General features: G+C 50.2%; 1 protein-coding gene across 2 annotated transcripts; it reads right to left on the bottom strand.

Moving 5' to 3' along the window:
- Window positions 1–46: 46 nt before the first annotated feature.
- On the bottom strand, window positions 47–15,226 carry TRPV6 (transient receptor potential cation channel subfamily V member 6). Of its 2 annotated transcripts, XM_017866819.1 has the most exons (15): window positions 14,873–15,226; window positions 7,208–7,305; window positions 6,930–7,052; window positions 6,421–6,558; window positions 6,017–6,115; window positions 5,695–5,870; window positions 5,045–5,191; window positions 4,444–4,656; window positions 4,056–4,142; window positions 3,880–3,956; window positions 3,467–3,632; window positions 3,056–3,122; window positions 2,422–2,690; window positions 1,224–1,330; window positions 47–841 (listed from the first exon to the last, which is right to left on the bottom strand). In XM_017866819.1, the coding sequence occupies exons 1-15, from the start codon at window positions 14,998–15,000 to the stop codon at window positions 559–561; spliced, it is 2,178 nt and encodes a 725-aa protein (XP_017722308.1). In that variant the 5' UTR covers window positions 15,001–15,226; the 3' UTR covers window positions 47–558. The 2 variants fall into 2 exon arrangements, with proteins under 2 accessions (XP_017722308.1, XP_017722310.1); XM_017866821.1 differs by lacking the exons at window positions 7,208–7,305; window positions 14,873–15,226 and having other exon boundaries at window positions 52–841; window positions 6,421–6,553; window positions 6,930–7,007.
- Between the last annotated feature and the right edge of the window lie 4,758 nt (window positions 15,227–19,984).

Here is a 19,984-nt window from a genome sequence, read left to right as displayed (position 1 = left end):
AGGGGTGGGGCAGGCAGGTGGCACCCCAGAGATGCAGAAGGGGAGCTGGGCAGGGATCCGAAAATGACTTTATTGAAGATGGAGTTGGCAAGACCTAGCTCCACTTCACCCCACCCCTGGAGCCTTTCCTGTCTCCCTCACTCACATGCTTTCCACAAGCTCTGCACCTCCCTGCACCTGCCTGGATGCCCTGGGAAAGGCACTCTCTCTCCCCACTTATGACTCTGAGGTGGAGACCAAGTGCCTGAGCAGGCTGGCCTGTTTTTAAAGTGTTCTGACGTGCAGTGCTCCTGTCGGAAGGGGTGAGGAGCAGGCCGCAGGAGAGCTCCTCACGCCCTCCCAGCCCCGTGCTTGGGCTGGGCTCCGTCTGCCCCAGAGCTGAAGGAGTAACGCAGGCCTGGAGCAGTGATTCTCTACGTACTTTCCTTGGCGTTCATGCTACTCCTCTTTCTTCCCTGGGGCCTGGGAGATGAGACCTCTGGGTGTTTGGTTTTTGTTTTGTTTGATGCTCCCAGGAAAATGAGAGAAAGTTCTGGGGAGTCAAGTGAGAGCACGCAGTCAAATCTGGTATTCCCAGCCCTCCCCGTCCTCCAGACCCCTGTTGATTATCCCGCGCAGGTCTCTCCTCAGGGTCCCCTGCCGAAGCCTTTCCCAATTGGCACTGCTGCGGGAGGTACTTCGAGACACTGAGGGGGTAGGAAGGGATAGGTGGGGGCTGAAGGGACAGCCCAGCTCTAGTTTTTCCACCGAGTCTTTGTCCAAATCCTCAGAGCCCTGGGTGTGGAAGGCCTGTGCGTAGCGTTGGATCCGCTGCCTATTGAGATCCTGCCTATCTTCCACCCTGTGGAATGCAGGAGGACTTGAGACACAGCCAGGACTTGAAGAGCAGATCCAAGAAGGATGCTTATCTCTTATCCCCTGGTCCCCCCATCCCTGCCATTGCTGGCCTTTTCCCTTCTGTGCAGCCATGGTGGATGCCTGGGTCACTGGCCCCTTGGCAGCTAGGCCTCAGGAAGCAGCAGACTCTGCCACAGGCTCCCTGGATGCTTTGAGAAATCCAGGCTCCAGACGGGACCCCTTCCTCACCAGCTCAGTCAACAAGCATAGAGCCTAGGGAGCATACAGGCCTCCACAGGGACCCCAGGAGCAGAAAGCTGTCTGAGCAGAGGGACACCCTGCTGATGAGGCTTCTCGGGGGACACCTACCCCCGCATGTCACTCACCGCAGGAACCAGCGGTCCCCCAGGCCATACTCCCGTCCGCAGATCCCAGAGCGAGGCCACAGGCAGCGAGGCAGCTTCCGCTCCAGCATCACCGTGGTGGCCACGATCTGTGGAAGGGGACAAAAGGGAAAGTCAGAGATGAGGCTGGGTGCAGACAGAGGAAAGAGCGCTGCAGATGGAGAAGAAGGTGGGAGGAGGAGAGGATGCAGGGCAAAGGAAAACAGTCTAGCAATGCCAAGGAAACTTGGGAGCTCGTGGTTTCCCCAGGGGTGATGAACTACACTCCTGGATCTGGAAGGGGGGGGCAGCCTTTGTTGACCATCTTCAGTGGGAGAGAGTTGATAGAGCTTGAGACCAACAGTTCTTTACCCAATGACCTGACATCCATGATGCAGCCAGGCCAGAGGCAGGAGAAAGACGGGAGGCAGAAGCCCCATTCCCAGGAGCACAGGCACCAGACAAAAATAGAAAGGGTTCTTAAGGGCTCCCAGATATTCTGACCCTACAGACATAAAGGCCACTTATAAACATCCCACTTAGAATATCAATATATATTCCTGGAGAAAATATTTTTCTCAGCGAACCTTATTTCCCAGCTTAGTTTTCCACTCCTTTTCTGCACAGCATAGTTAAATGCCTTCCAGTTTGGGAAATTTCCATTATTTTGCTGAAATAATTTGTTTTAGATAAATTATTTACTAGGTGTTTTTAAAATGAGGATTTGATTCATCTCATGGTCTTCTCTCCCTATCTTGAAGATCTGGCTGAAGATAGTTTCTGCTACTATAGGAAGTTTGGGTGGCATTATTTTTTTAACACATCCAGCTTTCCATATCAAATGTTGCAGACTTAAATATCATCAAGAAGACTTGATACTCCAGTTTTTATTTGGGAACAAAGTGTACAGAGTGCAGTTTTAGCCACTGCTAATTTTCTTTTATTTCTTGTTGATTCCTCTAGAAAACACTGAGCTTTTAACTGTTGAGAAAACTGTGAGGCATTCTTCTCAGCAATTCCAGTATTGCCTGGTTGAATTGCTAATCAGTGCTTCTGTACATTTTGCATGATTTTGCTTGCTTTGCCACAACTGTCCAAACATAAGTGGGGTCAAGATATCCTGCCTCACTCTCAGCTTGGCAGGTTCCTTGGTAGGAAGGTGATGACTTGCCCTAACCCTCCCAGCCACCAGGGGGCTCACCTGGGCCCTCCACAGCTCATCCCGCTCATGGGCCACTCGCCAGTGAGTGTCGCCCATCATGGCAATGAGGAGGTTGAGCATGAGCAGCGTGGCGATGATGGCGAAGGCAGCATAGGTGATGCTGTACATGAAGGGCAGGTCCACGTTGTAGTTGGCTGGGCCATCAATGATGGTAAGGAATAGCTCGAAGGTGCTGAACAGGGCCATGGGGTAGTCATAAAAGTGGCCCAGCTCTTCGGGGTCCTCTGTCTGGAAGATGATATAGAAGGCTGCTCCACCCAAGGGGGTGAGGGTTACCATGGCAACCATGCAGACAACCAGCCCACCCCGGGCTCTGCGTCCATGTCCATCCTGGTCCTTTCATCTCAATATCATCAGCTCTGCAGTGCTCCAGACTTTGGGTTTTTATGGTCCCTAGTTTTCTATGAGCCTCATCTTCTTGACCCTAAGAGCCACCTCTCCCTAACACTCCCGATTTTTCTGACCTCTGGAGGATGTCCCATCCTCTGACATCATATGGTCTCCTCTCTGATCTCTGCATTACTCCTCCTCCCCAAGTTTAGCCAGAGCCAGTGCCCCCTAGACTTTCTCATCTCCTCCCTGCCTTGGCCCCTGGTCCTGGACAGATGATTACCTGAAGCAAAGCCCAGGATGACCACAGCCATCAGCCAGCAGAATCGCATCAGATCGCCAAAAATCATCTAGAGGGAGCAGGAGGCAGAGAACATCTGCACACATTCCCCAAGCAATTGCCCCATCCAACCTCTAACAGGTCTAACCCCGACAAATCTCACAGCTTCACCCTCCAGGACAGGGATTGCCTATCTGGCCTGCAGACCAGATCTACCTGGCCTGTTTTGGTGTGGCCTTTGAACTGAAAAGGGTTTCTACATTTTTAAAGGATTGTTAAAAAAGAAGAAAAACATGCAGTGAGGCTATGTGTGGCTTGCAGAGCCTGGAATGTCTACTGTTCGGCTCTTTATGGGACTGTCTGCTGACTGCAGCTCTGGGGCCTTTCTGTAGGGAGCTTGTGGGGAGGACTGACCTTCTGGATCATGATGGTGAAGGGGCCTAGCATCTGGAATCCTCGGGCGAAGTACATGACGTTGCACCAGCCCAGCACGAGTGCAAAGGACATGGGTACCACCTCCCCGCTGGCACTGATGAGCCGCATCACCATGGTCACCAGCACCATGAAGGCATAGGTGATGCTGGGGGAGCAGGGAGGAGGGTGATGAGGGGAGGGCTGGGATGATCCTGGGGACCTGACAGCAAGAATGTAGCTGGGAAAGTACCCACACATGCAGATTCAGCCTCTCCACACTCAGTGCACAGGGTCATACACACAGCACTAGAGAGGGGACTCTGGAGCTAAGGTTCTTGAGAGGTCAGGAATCCAGGGAGTGGAACTGGAGCCCTGTTGAGGGAAGGGATGAGAGTAAGAGGAAGGAAACTCACATGAGGACATGGAATGGGCCCCCAAGGATGGTCTGTCCAAAGAAGCGAGTGACCCCCATTCTGAAGATGTCTGGAATCTGAAGAGAAGTCAGGGAGACACAAAGGCACTCAGATACCGGAACTCAAGCTGGATTCCTGGGGCAGACAGCCTCACCCAGATTCCATCCACACCTCACCTCTACCAGCAGGATGATGATAGCCCCAATGACAGTCACCAGCTCCCCCACCAGCCGGATGTCATCCTTAGGGGTCACATAGGCTTCCTGATAGGGGAGAAGAATGGTCAAAACGCTCAGGACGTTCAGGCATCTGCCCTGCATTTCCATGGTGCCCAGGGTCACCAGCCTCAGCAGATTCTTTTTAATCTGTTAGGTTTGGCTCTTCTCAAACTCTGCTCTCAGAGTAAGAGCATATGTGTGTTTCTGTGGGCGTGCATTTGGAGTTTGTACCAATATATTTGAGATTAGAGCAAGGGGAGAAATGGTGTGAGGAAGGGAAGGGACACCAGTCTGAGAACACAGAGTCAAGTCCTGCCCTGCTGATCTGCTCCTACAAGGATGTCACCTGAAGTAGCTTCTGCTGTAAGAGTGTGTTGTCCCGGGGGCTTGTGCGGTTATTGGTCCTGGGCTTGAGGGGGCGGTAGATGCAGCATATGGTGAAGCAGATGATGTACAGCAAGTATATGGCACCCAGCATGCAGAAATACGGCCGCCCATACCGCTTCCACTTGAGGCTCACCAGCTCCTTCACTGGTGTCTGGTCCAAGATCTGGCGAGCCTGCAACAGAAAGAGAACAGGCAGGGCTGGGCAAGGTGGCTCATGCCTGTAATCTCAGCACTTTGGGAAGCCGAAGCAGGAAGATCACAAGGTCAGGAGATCGAGACCATCCTGGCTAACACGGTGAAACCGTGTCTCTACTAAAAATACAAAAAATTAGCCAGGCCTGGTGGTGGGCGCCTGTAGTACTAGCTACTCGGGAGGCTGAGGCAGGAGATAATGGCCTGAACCTAGGAGCAGAGCTTGCAGTGAGCAAGATCGTGCCATTGCATTCCAGCCTGGGTGACAGCAAGACTCCATCTCAAAAAAAAAAAAAAAAAAAAAAAAACAGGCAGCTCAGAGACCCTGACACCCCTCCCCAGACACAGCCTGCTGTGATGAACCGTACCTCCCGCTTCTTGGTGGTGATGATAAGTTCCAGCAGGGACTGCTCATCCCCTGAGGAGTCAATCTCCGTGAGGTCATATAGAGTCGAGGTCAGTGGTCCATATGTCCACTGGGTGTGCTTCCGCTTCTGCATCAGGTGCTGGAACATCTAAGGGAAAGTGAAGATGACTCAGGAGCAGTAAGCAAAGGGGACAGTCACAGAATGTGGACAGGATGCATGTGCAGGAGGATAGCACCCCTGGAGAGGGTGGCTGCCCTTTCATTTTGATGACAGCCTTTAGAGGGCAGAAGAACCCACATTCACAGTGATGCCCTAGGTTCCTCGTCCTCTCCCATGACTCCCTCCAGAGCTTGGAAAGGGGAGATGAGAGGCTGGAGGGCCCTGCTCTGGGGGCTGAAAGGGAAGGTGGGCTGGGGCATTACAGACAATCCCAGCTTGGGATCTAGACTCTGTAACCCCCAATGCCTCAGGGGAAAAAGAGTGGGCAAGAAAGAGAACAGGTAACAAGAGTAAGAGGGGTTGAAAATTTTATATAAGTTGAGAGTGGGACCTAAGCATCAGGGATCGTGTTCACCTCTGTTTCTCCCAGGGCCAGGGGGTAGGTTGAGGGTCATTAGAAAGACACCTCAGGGATGGGGAGTGTCTCTCACCACAGTGTTACCCTCCACTCCAGCCAGCTTGAAGGGGGTGAGACCCTGGTGATTGGGTACAAGGTCCAGGGGCTGCAGGTGGTCCCCATGTCTATCGTAGGACAGCAGCAGGTTGTACATCTGGCAGGCAAAGGTTTTGTTGGGCTGGAGGATGAGGATGTGTAACACTGTGTTTCCTGGGGAGGACACAGGGTATCATGTGGCCACTGGTCTAAAGTCCCCATCCCCACCCTGGGGTCTTCCTGAAGGTCCCAGCCCCTGTCCTCACCCTGCCCCTCGCTCCCTGCAGCATCTCAGCTCCCCTCCCCATCCCAGCTCTTACCTAGGGAGTCCTGGGCCCGGATGTCAGCTCCATGCTCAATGAGCAGCCGCACGATCTCCTCACTGTTCACACAGGCAGCAAAGGACAAAGGGTGCTCCCCTGTGGACACAGAGAGATCCATGGCAGGAGAGCGCAGGATGGCAGGATGAGGTGGGCAGTCTCCCCCAAGTGACAACCTTCTCTTCTCCCACATCTCAGCTGAGGGCTTGGGGACACTTTTCCTGCAGAACCAGAGGGAGGGTCGTGGGGTAAATTGGCCTCTAACCTAATTAAGCCCTCAAAGGATTGTTCCTCCCAGCTGCCCAACAGATACAGCTGAAGGCAGGATCCTCCTCTGCCTGGCCCTGCTCTGCCTTGCCCACCTTTCCAACCTGCCCGTCCTCCAAGCCCAGCCCTGCTCTCACCAAAGTAGATGAGGTTGTGGGGACTACGGCGGAAGGTAGTGCCTGTGGCTCTGGCAGAGACACTGGCCCTGCGGGCAAGCAGGGCTCGCACCAGGTTCACGTTCTGGTTCACAACAGCGATGTGCAGTGCAGTCTGACCTGGCCCAGAGACAGCTGTCAGTCACGGGTCTGTCCCCAGGATCCTGCAGGGGGTCCCTCCTATAAGCACCCCTGGTCTCTTTCCCTTGGGGGCAGCCTGAGACGGAGAACAAGGAGCCCTTGGGTGTTCAGGATTCCCAGGGGATCCAGCTGCTGCCCATCTCTTCCTATTCTCTAGGCCCCCTGGCATTTCAGGGGGCAGGCATTCTAGTGATGGGCAGTCAGGACTGACACAGAAGGGAGGCAGAGAAGAGAAAAAAGAGTAGGAGGCTCAGATCCCCTTTGTCTTTCCCAAATTATCCACCAGAGACTGACTTGAAATACCCCATCAGTCACTCCTGCTCTTCACCCCAGGCCCGTGGGCCCCTCACCCTCATAGAGCTCAGATGTCATGGGCTCAAAGACCAGCTCCGGGGCAGCCTCCATCAGCACCATGGCGGCCTCCAGGTTGTCATAGAGGGCTGCTATGTGTAGCGCCGTTTCCCCCATGGCTCCTGGCATTTACAGAGAAGTGGGTTATGTGGCTTCCATGGGACAGGGGATTGGGGACAATAGATTCAGAGGCCAATAGCAGAAGGTCCTGGGCAATCCTGGGAGGCCCCATGCGTGGGGCTCACCTAGGAGATCATGCTGCGTGTCTGCTTCTTACCTCTCTGGTGCACCTCGCAGTCCTCATACTTGAGCAGCTTGTTCAGGGCCTGGACATCATTCTCTTTGGCAGCTAGAAGGAGAGGAGACTCCCAGATCCTACAAAGGAATGGATAGGAAAGCTGGAAACAGTAAGCATACCTAGCTGTGGAGGGAGAGACCCTGGCTTGACTCCATTATACACAGAGGTGTGTGCCTCAGCAGCAGGAACCTCAGGGTCTTCAGTCAAGGCAGGTGGGGCCATCAATGTCTTTTCTCTTTACAGTCAGTAAATACACATCAACTTGTTGCCCATTTTGCCTGCGTTTGAGATTGTCCGTGACTGGTTTCCTTCCCCCTCCCTCCTGGGGTCCTGGGACCAGAACGTATCATGTATGAATGTATTATCAGTGCATTTCAGGTACAGAGGGGAGGAGTTCTATTTAGACATGTGGCTTACCTGCTAACCAGTTTACCCCTGGAGTGGTCCTGTTTTACCCTCACCAGGTACCCTGAGATTGCCCTCCAGGATAAGCCTTGTTTTGCATGGACCGAGGAGTGCAAGGAATTCCTGTCTCATATTTGTGGAGGAAGTCATATGCAGAGGCTAGCAAGATTTCTCCTGTTGCACCATCCTCTGCCTACTCAACCTTCTCAGCAGAACCCTTCAATACTGGTACTTCCCTCCCAACAATAGCATCTTCAGGGCTTAACACAAAAAAACAGTGGACCATAAGAACAAGCCTGGCTTCTGGCTTCCTTTCCTCCTAGGTGTTCATTCATTCATTCATTCATTTTCTATCTCTTCCTTTCTGTCTCTCGTCTTTCTTCTCACATCATCTCAACAATCTTCCTTCTTAAAGTGGACCCCTGGATCAGCAGCAGCACATGAGCCCTTACAAGAAATGGAAATGCTCAGACTGACCCTTCCACCTAGCAAATCCAAATCTGCAGTTTAAGATTTCCAGCTGATTCCTGGGCATATGAAAGTTTGAGAAGCATTGCTCAAGTGGTCCTTGCATGCAAAAGCCAGTGGCAATAAATCAGAGACAAGCTCAGGGGTCTCAGTTTCTAAACAGCTCACATTAAAGTTTGCAAAGCAGTGTTCTCCATCATTTTCAGACCAGCTGTCTAGAGGACTTTAGGTGCTACTTTGTTTTGGCTATTGGCCCCTAAGACATAAACTATGGCCAACAATGATAGATGCAGAGAAAAAAAGAGAATCCAATCTAGAGGATTCATTAATTGAATTTCATGTGAATCTGAATGTCCCATCCTGCCCTCTTCTGACCCTTCTTGGATTTACCCAATTTGGGATTCATGGATCAGTTTCTTTCCCTGAGTCAGATTAGTCTCCACTTTTCACTTGTTTTAGGCAAAATTGTCTTCTCTGACTCCCCAGATCATCTCTTTATTCTTATTCCCACTGTGTGCTAAAAAATCTCTTTTAAAATTAGAACTTACCCCAACTAAGACACATGGGTCCCTTTGATTCAATTTTCTCTCATGGCCTGGAGCCATTTGGTCTTTCTATGGGAGTAAATGAAATAACTCTATTTATCTATAATTTGACAATTATGTGACATACAAAAAGACATAGACAGGAGCTCACATTCTAAAATGCTGGCAGTGGCAAGAAATTGAATCCAGAGCTGGAGGTGGGAGGGCAATCAGAGAGGAGACATCAGCTCACTCATCTCCTCTGCCCTGACCCGATGCACAGCAGCAGCCACCAGGTCCTGTCAGTTCAATATGGAAAGCTCTCTCTTCATTCAGTCCCTACCTTCTTGCTCCTGCTAATCTTCATTAATTCAAGTCCTCATTCTCTAGCCCAAGATTAGCAAAATATTCTTTTAACCAGTTTCCCTGCACTCTATCCCCATCTATCCTTGATGCTGTTGAGATAATCTTTCCAAATGGCAAATGCAAAAGTCCTATGGGTCCTTAAATGCTAAGGATAAGGAACACAGAAGCTCTTTAAGGTCTTTGTGCAACTACTTTTCCACCCTCTGCATGTCCCACCCACTCCTTAGACCTGGCATTTTGGTCTCATCCTGTCTCAGCACTGCAGAGCACACCATTCTCCCTATGTCTGTGCCCATGGGGCTCTTTCCTTCTAGAATCCAACTCCCCCAGCCCCCAGTTCATTGTGTCTTCTGCACCGCCTATGCTTAGAAATACGCCTAGAATGGTGTAGATGCTCACTGACACCATCTGTAGAGTGAATGAATCAGCAGCAATGCCAAAAGGTGGTTTGACTTAACTGTTCCTTATTATTTTCATCAGCTGCCCCCTAAGCCAACCTTCAGCAAGCATGTATAAGTGAAAAATAGAACACTTGGTATGCAAACACAGCTTCAAAACAAGTTTTCTACATTCCCTTCATCACCACCACATCAACCATTTGCACAAAGCTCTCCTCTCTAGATACCCTACATTGGGGGGAAAACAATCGCTAGCACCACACACACACACACATATACAGATGCATGGAAGGTCTTCACTCTCTCCTGTGGCCTTACTTTTATTTCAGCATCTTTCACTGGGTGCTGTAATTGCTATGTATCTGTGTCTCTTCCTCTATGCTAAGAGTACTCGAGGGCAGAGACCAGTCACTAACTCATCTTTATATTCCTTCCCTGCCCTCCTCCAATATGCTTCCACGTTTGTGTCCCATTTTGACCAAATGTGTGAATGATTGATGGCAAATCTAGAAATGGGTCCGAGAGAGCACCTTTTCCAAGTCCAGAGTTCTACCTGCTGTATCCTAGATGTTAGTGGTGGTATAGTCGGTGGCAGGCTCAAAGATTCCCCTTTGGTCCCTACGCATCTCTGAAGCTAAAAGTGTCCTCCATAAACCTCCATTTCCTATGAATTCATTTTTCAGCCTCTGCTGACACTCTAGTGGCCTGGGGAAAACAAAAAGCTACTGTCAGACCGAGAGTTGCTAGTGTTACCAAATAAAAATACAAGATGCTCAGTTAGGTTTGAATGTTAGATGCACAATTTTTTTTTTAGTATAAGTATGTCACATGCAATATTGGGATACACTTATACTAGCAGCTTATTTGTTATCTCAAATTTAAATTGAACTGAGTGTCCTGTATTTTATCTGGCAACCTAGCCAGACCACACCCTGTGTGAAGAATCAGCTTATGACCCAACCCAGCAAGGTTTGTAGAGAACTAGCCTCCTCTGACTGCAAACTCCAGAATCCAGCAAAAAGGGGGGCCCTGCATGTGGATGGGTTTTGAAGGTGTCCAGCCATTTCTTGCAATAACCTCATATGCCCACAAGGGGACAGCACAGAAAGCCCTAGCTCACCTGCTTGGGAGTAAGGCTGACCTCAAAACACCTGACTCTCCTTGGGTCCCTGAAGGAGGTGCACAGAGCTGATCTATCCAGAGATTCCTGCACTTGGGGGATAAATAGATTTTTCAGTAGCAACTCATCACGGGAGTTTAGATCACAACACGGGGGTCAAGGGCAGGGACACAGCTAAGCACCCTGCACAGGACAGCCCTCACTGCAAAGAATTATCGTGTCCAAAATGTCAATAGTGCCAAGGTGGAGAAACCCTGATTCAGAGGTACAATTATTCATAATCCGTTTTAGAATGAGGAGTCTTCACTGTAAAAGGAATCAGAAATATCCTACACATAAAAATGTTTTCTTATGGATCATTAAATACTCAACTAAGGGAGAAACGAAAAAAAAAAAAAGAAAAGAAAGAAAGAAAGAAAGAAAGAAAGAAAGAAAGAAAGAAAGAAAGAAAGAAAGAAAGAAAGAAAGATGAAGCCTTTTAAGCTCCCACTGATGAAGTAGTCAAAAGAGATTATAGAGCAAATCTGAAATTGTAACAATATGAAAGGTATTTTCAGGTTCTAGAATGTTTTCTTTTACTAGGCAATTAATTATAATAAAATTGAATGGTCTAGTTGAACATTAGAGTGGTGAAAACCCAACTAAGGGGTTCCTGGCACAAAATCTAGCACATTATTGAGCAAACAGATCAATGACTTCCCTCTCAGGGTTGCCTCTGGGCCACCAGGGAAAGATTCCTGACTTCCTGTCTCCATCTCCTCCACCCCATGCCCTCATCTGCTCCTCCATCCTTGTAGATATGTGCACTCTGTGCATGGGTCCAGATTGGGTCTTAGTTGCTGGGAAAAAAGGCAGGATCACAAGACTCTTGAGAAAAGTTCAAATAAGATTTTTAGAGCTAGAAAGGCCCCCAGAAATTGAGTCAAATCTGCTCATGTAACAGCTGGAGGAAGCAAGTCAGAGACAGCCATGATGCGTGCCCCACTGGTCATTTCTTGGTCACGATTCTCAGTGTTAATCGGGGCTGGAAGAGGAGTTAGAGAAGACAGGCATAGGTCCCACTGGTCTCACCACAAATACCTTTCCCACCAGCGAGTGTGCCCTCTGGGCAGGGCTGGTGCTGGTACACAACAGGGCTGCTCGGAGTGCATGGCTCCTTGCATTCCTGGGTGGATACAATGCTATGTGGGGGAAGTTCATGGCCCCTCTCATTCCTGCAGCATGTCACTCATTATCACTTTTGCTCTTTACAACCCTCTAACACCGGCTGAATAGTTCTCCCATGCTTCAGAAAAGGAAACTGAAGCGGCATAATCAAATCATTGCCAGAAGATCACATGGAGTTAAAGGCAGGATGCCTGGCCAAGAATCCAGCCCCAGGCTCTGACCACTAAATTATGTGGTTCTTCTAGTTTTATGGCTCCTCCTGATTTTTCTTGGAGGTTGGGGGGGGGCAGGCCTGAGCAGTGACCACAGATGAAGGAAAGAGCGGTAATGTGTGGGGTGGAGGAGGCAAAAATTGGGCACTTGTGAGCCACCTCCCTCCAGCTCATGTTCCTGGCAGTGGGGATGAGGAAGCCAAAGTGGTTGTTTAGAGATTTGGAATCGGCTGCCATCCTAAGTGCCATAGCTCCTTTTGTGCACATGTCTATCTGCACATTTGCAAGTAGGCATGTATGTAAGTATTTACCGTAGCAGGCGAGCACAATATACCAGAGAAGTCCGGGCTGACTTTTCAGACCCTTGATTCACATATTTCATGCAGGCATTTAACCCTAAGAAAAGCTCCAACAAGCATGGCATTCCCTCCAAATTGCTCCTTAGATGACGAAGTGTCAGCATATGGGCAGGAGTATGTTCAGGTTAAGCAGCCACTATGAAGCTGCCCAGGACACCCCACAGCAGCCGAAATCAGATCTCACACTTCCTCCTCTATGCTTCCAGAACACTCATTTATACCCTTCCAGTGATGTCCACTAAGCTCACCTTTAGCCCAAGTATGAGCCTATCAGTAAACTTTGCTCCTAGGCATGAGAACTCCCTGAGAGCAGAGACTGTGCCACGTTCATTCTCTGCAGAAAGGTGGAGTGCCTTTTGTCCAATAAATGTGTAATGTGTTAAATATCAGGAAGTGAGAAAATCCAAGCCCAAGGGAGAGATGACCTGGAAGACATGGGAGAAAGTTGAGAGCTTGACTTGGATCTCAACAATGTAGATTTAAGCAGAGGGGGCTGCATGCTAAGCCCCAAGAAACGTCCACTGTAGAGAGAGGAGTTTTGGGTTACCAGTCATCCTGGAGAGACTCAAAGCCTTCCTTTCCCACTAGACCATCCTGTACCCCATGGAATCCCACCCAATCCCACCCCACAGTTCTCCCTCTGAGTCCCCTTTGGAACAAATTCAACTTCATTTACTTGCTCTGGGGTTCTGAGCCTGCCCCATTCAAAGGGGGATAACAGGACCCACCTTCCATTATTGTTACAGGGATGACAGAGATAAGGCAGGTGGTAGTATCTAGTACAGCACTGGGTTCTCAATCATTGTGTGCTCCTTTCTTCCATTAGCTCACCCCTCACTTGTCCATATTGTTCCTATTTACTTAGTCATCCCATGTTTATCTCAGTGCCCCCATGCCTTCTCTTTAGTTGACGGCACAGATTAGGAAACTCCCCTTGCAGGCAATTTCAGCATCCTTCTGGGAAGTGCCCACCCAAAGGAGAGTCATTGCGCTGGACACCTGATATCCAGGAAGAAGAAGACCAAGAAAGTGCAGAGGCCAGTGGGGAGATCAGGGCAGGGAGGGGGAAATCCCTCCCAAGGGTGACATCAAGCCTTTCTAGCCAAAGGCTGCAGAGGCAGCCCCCATATGATCTGAGGAAAAGTAGGGGCAGACAGGACATGTGGAAGCAGCCTATTCTCAGCCAGACTCAGCTCAGGGCCTCCACTCTGCTCTCCCCTGATATCCCACACAGGGAATCTCCACCACCCCTTCTAATCCCCCAGGCCTTTCTGTACTCTGTGCCTGGATCCCCTGACCCTGGGGTCCTAAGAGTGGGAAGAGGATGAGTGAAGCCAGTGAGGATGACCTACTCTCTAACAACAATGCCATTCTGTTGCCCCAAGATGTCATCAGCCAAACATGTGCTGTAGTCCCCACTCTCCCAGGCCTTTGGGGTGGAGGTGGGCGGCTAGAGTGAGAGACGGGAAGCCACAATTCACAGAAGGAGACCATCCCCAGCCCAGAATCCTTCAGCAAAAGAAAACACAGGGGCCTCCAGGAAGCCTCCCTGATCAGGCTAAAGCAGGCTCCTACTCCTGGGGACAGGAAAAAACCCAAAGACACAAAGACTTCAGGCTTTCCTCTATGAACAGACATAGTATCTGCCTCCTTTGTGACCCAGGGAAAGCCCCAACAGGCAGGACTTCTTTCTAGCATGCCACCAGCTGGGTAGGAAACTCTGTTAGAGACCTTGAAGAAGAGACCACATGCAGGGATAGCCCCGAGTTCCGATTCCCTGCTCCTCTCCAGCTCTGTACTCTAAGCTGTCATGGTGAAGAAAGCAGCATATGGGTTTAGGAAGTTTTCAGAAGCTGGAAGCAGCCAGTGAATTTCCTTAGGGCTTAAACTCTAGAGTCTCGATTTCCACCACCTGAATGCAGGAGAGCACAGGTCCTCAGAACATCTGTTATTTTGACCCACTTCCCCCACATCCCCAAGCACATTAAGAGAGAGAAATAAACCTCAAGGTTGGGTTTGAGCTTTGTGGGTCTTCATATCTCCCCAGCGCTGGGCAAATAGTAAGGCCTTGGTCAATGTCTGATGAGACAAATGCATAGGAATGGTAACTTTTTTTCACATTTTGTCTTATTTTCTGGTTCCTGGTGTCTGCGGTTCTCTCTGCTTTATTCATTCAATCGTTCACTCATTCCTCCATGCGAACATACGTATACTATGTGCTCCTGCCAGAGAGACTGTTCTAGAGGCAAGCAGTCGAGATACAGAAGGCATTGTCCTCATCTGCCATCCCCTCTTGTCCCCTCTTGGGTATAGGGGCTATGATGTTCTATCTTTACAAGCCCCAGCAAGGTGCCTGGCCCTTAGGGAAGTACTCACAAGAGGCGTGCAGAATTGAATTAGATCTTAAGATAGTAAACACCTGTGCCCATCTCAGCCCCATCCTCTTTCACCAGCCCTACAGGCTGAGGCTCTTGAGACAGAATGCTCCCAAGGAGCCAGTCCGGGCCTGGGAGCACCATCTGTCCAGCCAGAGGTGCCAAACAAAGATGGGAGGTGAGGGAGGGGTGAGGGGTAGAGGTGCAGGCCCGGGGAGGTGGGAAGGGAAGCAGACCAAGGGGGCTTTACCTCTTCTGCTGCAGCAGGTTCTGCTCATCTCGGCTCTGGGCCCAGGACTCCCGTCTCTGGAACCATCTGCAGAACTTGCTCCACAGGCAGAGAATTAGCCCTTTCTCCTTGGGCAGTGACAACCCCATGGGGTGTAGGGCCGGCTCCTTGGGGGCCTGAGGCCCAGGCCAGACCCTGACGGGACTCAGCCTTGGGGCCACATCAGGCCCCCCAAGGGCCAGCCCGCCCTCTCCCTGTAGAGGTCCCGTCTCCTGTCTCCCGCCTTCCTGATGAGTTCCTTGGGAGTCTCCCAGCTGCCCCAGCCAGTTTGGAGAGGGCTATGAGTTTGTTACACTTGGCAAAGCCAGCCAGGACTCTGCAGGGCTGGCCTGTCGGGAGCTCCTGCTGGGAGTGAGCAGGAGGAGCCAAAGCTGCATGGACACTCCCTCCCTTCTCCCAAATTACCTGAGATTTAAAGAGACAGGCCAGCCACAGACCTGCCTACCAAGGGGGCCTTGTGCCAACTCCAATTCTTTCTCCACCCAGGGCTCTCTCCCTGCCCCCAGGCCAGTCACAACCGGGGAGGCCTTCAGAGAGACTGGTGAGGCCTCGTTTGGACGTCAGAATACCCAGTGGCCTACCCTGAGAGACTCTAGGCAGTGAGAAAGGAGGGGAGGAGTCAGGGCAGGCCCATTCCCAGGGTTGAGGGCTCCCAAGAGGGAGCACCCACTTTCCCACAGTGCCTCTTCTGCCAGCCACCTGCCTCACTCTCTGCCTCCCCCTACTTATGTCCTGGAGAATTCCATTTTCTGGACTCTTCCAGTTTCATTCTTGCCAGGCCCAAAATAGGTATATAAATTGTGAAGATTCTCAGTTCTCCCAGACTTTCCTCTCAGTCTCCATCACCTTTGGGTCAGCAAACTTTTTCCGGAAGGGCTGATAGGAAATGTAAAGATATTAGGTTTTGCAAGCTATGTACACTCTTTAATGTACGTTATTCTTTGGTTTTGCTGTGGAGGTTGTTTCCTAACAACCTAAACCCCCAAAGATTTAAATGCATTCTTCACTCACCAGCCAGGGAACAAAATCTAGCTCTGGGTAGACCCCCTGCTCGGGAGCTCCACAGACTGTCCACAATGCCCCATGCATGGGGTGGGTTCCCGATAAAATACAGGATACGTGGTCAAATTTGAATTTTAGATAAACAACAAAGAATTTTTTAGTATAAATATACCCCACGTTTTGCAAGTATTCTATCTGACAGCCTTCCCACGGAGGTGACATTTATTCAGCTGCTACTGTGTGCTAGGCCTTTTAACTGAGCATTCCCAGGTAAACGCGTAACAAACCTGCAAGGCAGGTATTATTATCCACATTGTACTGATGGGAGAAACCAAAGCTCACCGTGGTGAAGGAAGTCTCCCAAGGCCATAGAGATGGCAGAGGCAAGATTCACACCCATCCCTCATTCCAAGCCCACTTCTTTCTCCCTAGCACACCCCCTCATTCTAACTGGCCGACACAGCTTCAGAGATGTCAAGTGACTCGCACAGTCATACAGAAGAATGATGGCATTAAGCATGGCCCATCGTCTTCCCACAACAAAGAGCTCCATCATGAGCTTGCTGGAAGCTGTCGGAAAGGTCATTTAGTTCAACTTTTCCACTGGAAAGAGGTAGAAACCCCAGCTTATCCAACCTCCTGGTGCCAGCCAGGTGCCAATAGCCTAGGGGCAGGTGCCTGGGTGTTCAGAGTCACAGGTGTGTGGATCACTTCCCAGCTTCAGAGTCTGTTTTGTCCTAACTTTCTCTGACTCAGAGTTGGAAGACCCAGCAAGGGGAGTGTGTGTGTGGCGTGCGTATGGCGTGTGTGCCCATGTGCATTTGTGTGTGGTGTGTGTGTGTGTGTGTTCATGAGGTGCATTGGTGGTGTGTTTTGTGTGTGGTATGCTGTATGTATATGATGTGCCTGTGGTGTGTTTGGTATGTGTCTATGTGTGTATGACATATGTGGTATGTGTAGGTATGGCCTGTAGAGTGTGTGGATGTGGTATCTGTGATGGTATGTGTGACGTGTGTGTTGTGTATATGTGTATTGTGGAAATATTGTTGCATGTGTGTTGTGTGTATAGTGTGTAGTGGGTGATGTATATGGTACATTTAAGGTGTGTGTGCATGTACGTGCTATATGTGTGTGTGTGTGGTGTATAGTATGCATGGTTTGTGTAGTGTATGGTGGGTTTGGTATGTGTGTATGTATGGTGTGTGTGGTGTGTTTTGTGTGTATGTATGTCATCGGGCATGTGTCATATGTGCTGTGTGTTGGGGGAGTCTGTGTGTGGAGGGAGGTGGATGCTGAAGTAGGGCAGGGGAGAGAAGGACCCTTTCAAGTGGAAAACTATTTGTTTTCCTGCCACTGGTCAGAGGACAGGCCACACAGTCCTGAGCAAACAGTTCATTTGGATTATCTTCATCCCCACCCACCCGGATCAGTGGGTTCGGGCTGGGTTGGTGGAAGGTGCTAAAACCCAAACCTTGAACCCAAGACCTTTGTGCCCATTAAGCCAGTGGTTTGTTGCTTGTTGATCCATTTAGCTTCAAAGACCCCAGTTTAGTGTCTGGTGGGGAAGGGGATAAAGCAATGAGGCCTTCGTTATGCTGGGGAGGGAGGTTGGGAGAGGGAGGCTTGGGAAGGGAGGAGGATAGGAGGAGGACAAAGTCATTTTCCAATGCTCTTCTCTTCCTCAGCCTCCTCCACCTGGTGCTGTGCATGAATCAGCCAACAGACTCAAAATAGGGGTGTCCGGATGGGAGGGGAGGACGAATTTGTAGGATATAAGCTTCTGGCTGCAATGTTCTCTTGGTCTTTGGACCTAACATCGTATCAGTAAGGGAAAGTGGCCCTAGGGTAGGTGGCACTACCGCTAGAAGCTCCTGAAAGCACCCCCACCAATCACTTTCAGTCTCACATCTTTTTTTTTTTTTTTTTTTTGAGACAGAATCTTGCTCTGTCGCCCAGGCTGGAATTCAGTGGCGCCATCTCAGCTCACTGCAAGCTACGCCTCCTGGGTTCACGCCATTCTCCTGCCTCAGCCTCCCGCGTAGCTGGGACTACAGGCGCCCGTCACCACGCCCAGCTAGTTTTTTGTCTTTTTAGTAGAGACAGGGTTTCACCGTGTTAGCCAGGATGATCTCGATCTCCTGACATCGTGATCCGCCTGCCTTGGCCTCCCAAAGTGCTGGGATTACAGACATGAGCCACCGCGCCCAGCCTCAGTCTCGCATCTTAAACCTGCATCCCACATTGCTGGTTTCCAGGGGCAGGAAGGACACCCTGGACCTCCTTCTCCCTTAAGACTAGCACAGCCCTCCCTGTGCCACTCCACCCCAGGGCAGCACCTCCTGACACAGGAGGAATCGGTTCTGTAACCCACAGTCAAGGAGTAGGTATGCCCAGGAGGCTGTGGATTTTGGGATGAAGGAGGTGAGGGGGAGACTGGAGCTCCTGGGAGAGCACTCACAGGGCTAGCCTCTCCCGGTTCCCTTGCCCAGACTCCAAAAATAATAAGACTTTTGTGACTCTGAGTGAGTCGTTCTCCCTCTCAATGGTTTCATCCATAATGATGAGTGCATGGACTGAACTCTTGTCTGCCCTCATGATGGCTTCTGACCAAGCCCTGGAGAGAACTGAAGGGGTCAGGAGCCAAGAGGGAGGGAGGACACAACTGGAACAGGCAACCCGTGGACCAGGTGGTTAAACCAGTCCTGCCTGGGACTGAGCCTCAAATGCTAAGTGAAAGTGAGGTCCTCAGGCTTCCCTGGGGGCCCCAGGGCAGAGTGTCAGAGCCTCCTCTGAGGGCGACTGAGAGGGGCAGAGAGATTACAGGTACACAGCCCTGAGCTGGGGGCATAGGAGCTGTTTGAAGCTCCTGTGCCCCCTACGTTTCTGCATTTGGGGCACAATTTCTCGACCCTGGCACTATTGATATTTCGGAACAAATAATTCTTTTCTGCAGGGGCTGTCCTAGCCATTGTAGGAAGTTTAGCAGCATCCAAGCCTCCACTCACTGGATGACAGTAACATGTCCCTCCCCTCCATTGTGACCACCAAGGAATGTCTTTACACGCTGCCGAGTGTCTCCTGACATTGGCAAAATCATTCTCCATTGAGAACCACTGATTTAGAGCCAGAAGGGTATATATATAGTCTTTTCCTGGCTTTGTCTCTTTTTATTTGTCCTATGTCTTTCTATGTTTTGCTCAGTTTTTCCTCTTACTGCCTTACTGTCACTGTGCAATAGTATCTCTGCTCCCTTGGTCTTAGTCTCTGTGGTGAGGGGTGTGTATGTGTGTGTGTGTGTAGTGTGTGTGCACATGCATCCCATGTGTGTGGTATTTTGGGGGTGTACTGGTGTATTTGTATAGTGTGTGGTATTTTGGGGGTGTATTGGTGTATTTGCATAGTGTGTGTGGTATATGGGTTGTGGTATGTCAAGTGTCAGTGTGTGGTGGGGGAGGTTGGTATGTGTGGGGTGTGAGGTGTGTGTGCATGTGTTCATTGCAAGGTATGTATGTGTTGTGTGGGGTGTGAGGTGTGTGTGCATGTGTTCATTGCAAGGTATGTATGTGTTGTGTGGTGTCTGTGTGTGTGACATCTGTGTAGGCGTGTTGTTTGTGATGTGTGTTATATATGTGGTTTATGTGTTTGTGTGTGGTGTGTGGTATGTGTGTCGCATTTGTGTAGGTAGTGTGTAAGTGTGTGTTGTGTGGTGTGCATGTGTGTGTACTTTATATGTAGTGTGTGCATGTGTTGTGTGGCATCAATGTCTGTGTGGTTTATGTGTAGTGTGGGGATGTGTTGTGTGTATGGTATGTAGTGTGCACTTACGTATGTGGTTTATGTATAGTGTGGGCATGTGTGGGGTGTGGTGTGTGTGTGTGTGTGTATCTATGACTGAGTGGTCTCTCTGCAGAATGCTAGATTTGTTCTGTCCTCTGTCTCATGAGGTCCGCCGGCTGCCCACTGCCCCTGGCTTCTTGGAGGGCGTGTCCTTGCTCTCTGCTCATGAGGGATGGAATCAGCAAGAGGCAGTGAGGTCAAAAGCATTGCTTACTTACTCAGATTGGAGCTTGT

This window comes from Rhinopithecus bieti, unplaced genomic scaffold (assembly GCF_001698545.2).
Source record: "Rhinopithecus bieti isolate Rb0 unplaced genomic scaffold, ASM169854v2 scaffold_1599, whole genome shotgun sequence".
Lineage (NCBI taxonomy): Eukaryota > Metazoa > Chordata > Mammalia > Primates > Cercopithecidae > Rhinopithecus > Rhinopithecus bieti.
This window is presented reverse-complemented; position numbering and strand designations above follow the sequence as displayed.

Coding starts and splice junctions, on each gene's coding strand:
- TRPV6 (XM_017866819.1), bottom strand. CDS start 15,000: ATGGGGTTGTCACTGCCCAAGGAGAAAGGGCTAATTCTCTGCCTGTGG. Junction 1,331..2,421: donor ATGAGCTGTGGAGGGCCCAG/GTGAGCCCCCTG, acceptor CCCCTTCCACAG/ATCGTGGCCACCACGGTGAT. Junction 842..1,223: donor GGGGACCGCTGGTTCCTGCG/GTGAGTGACATG, acceptor TGCATTCCACAG/GGTGGAAGATAGGCAGGATC.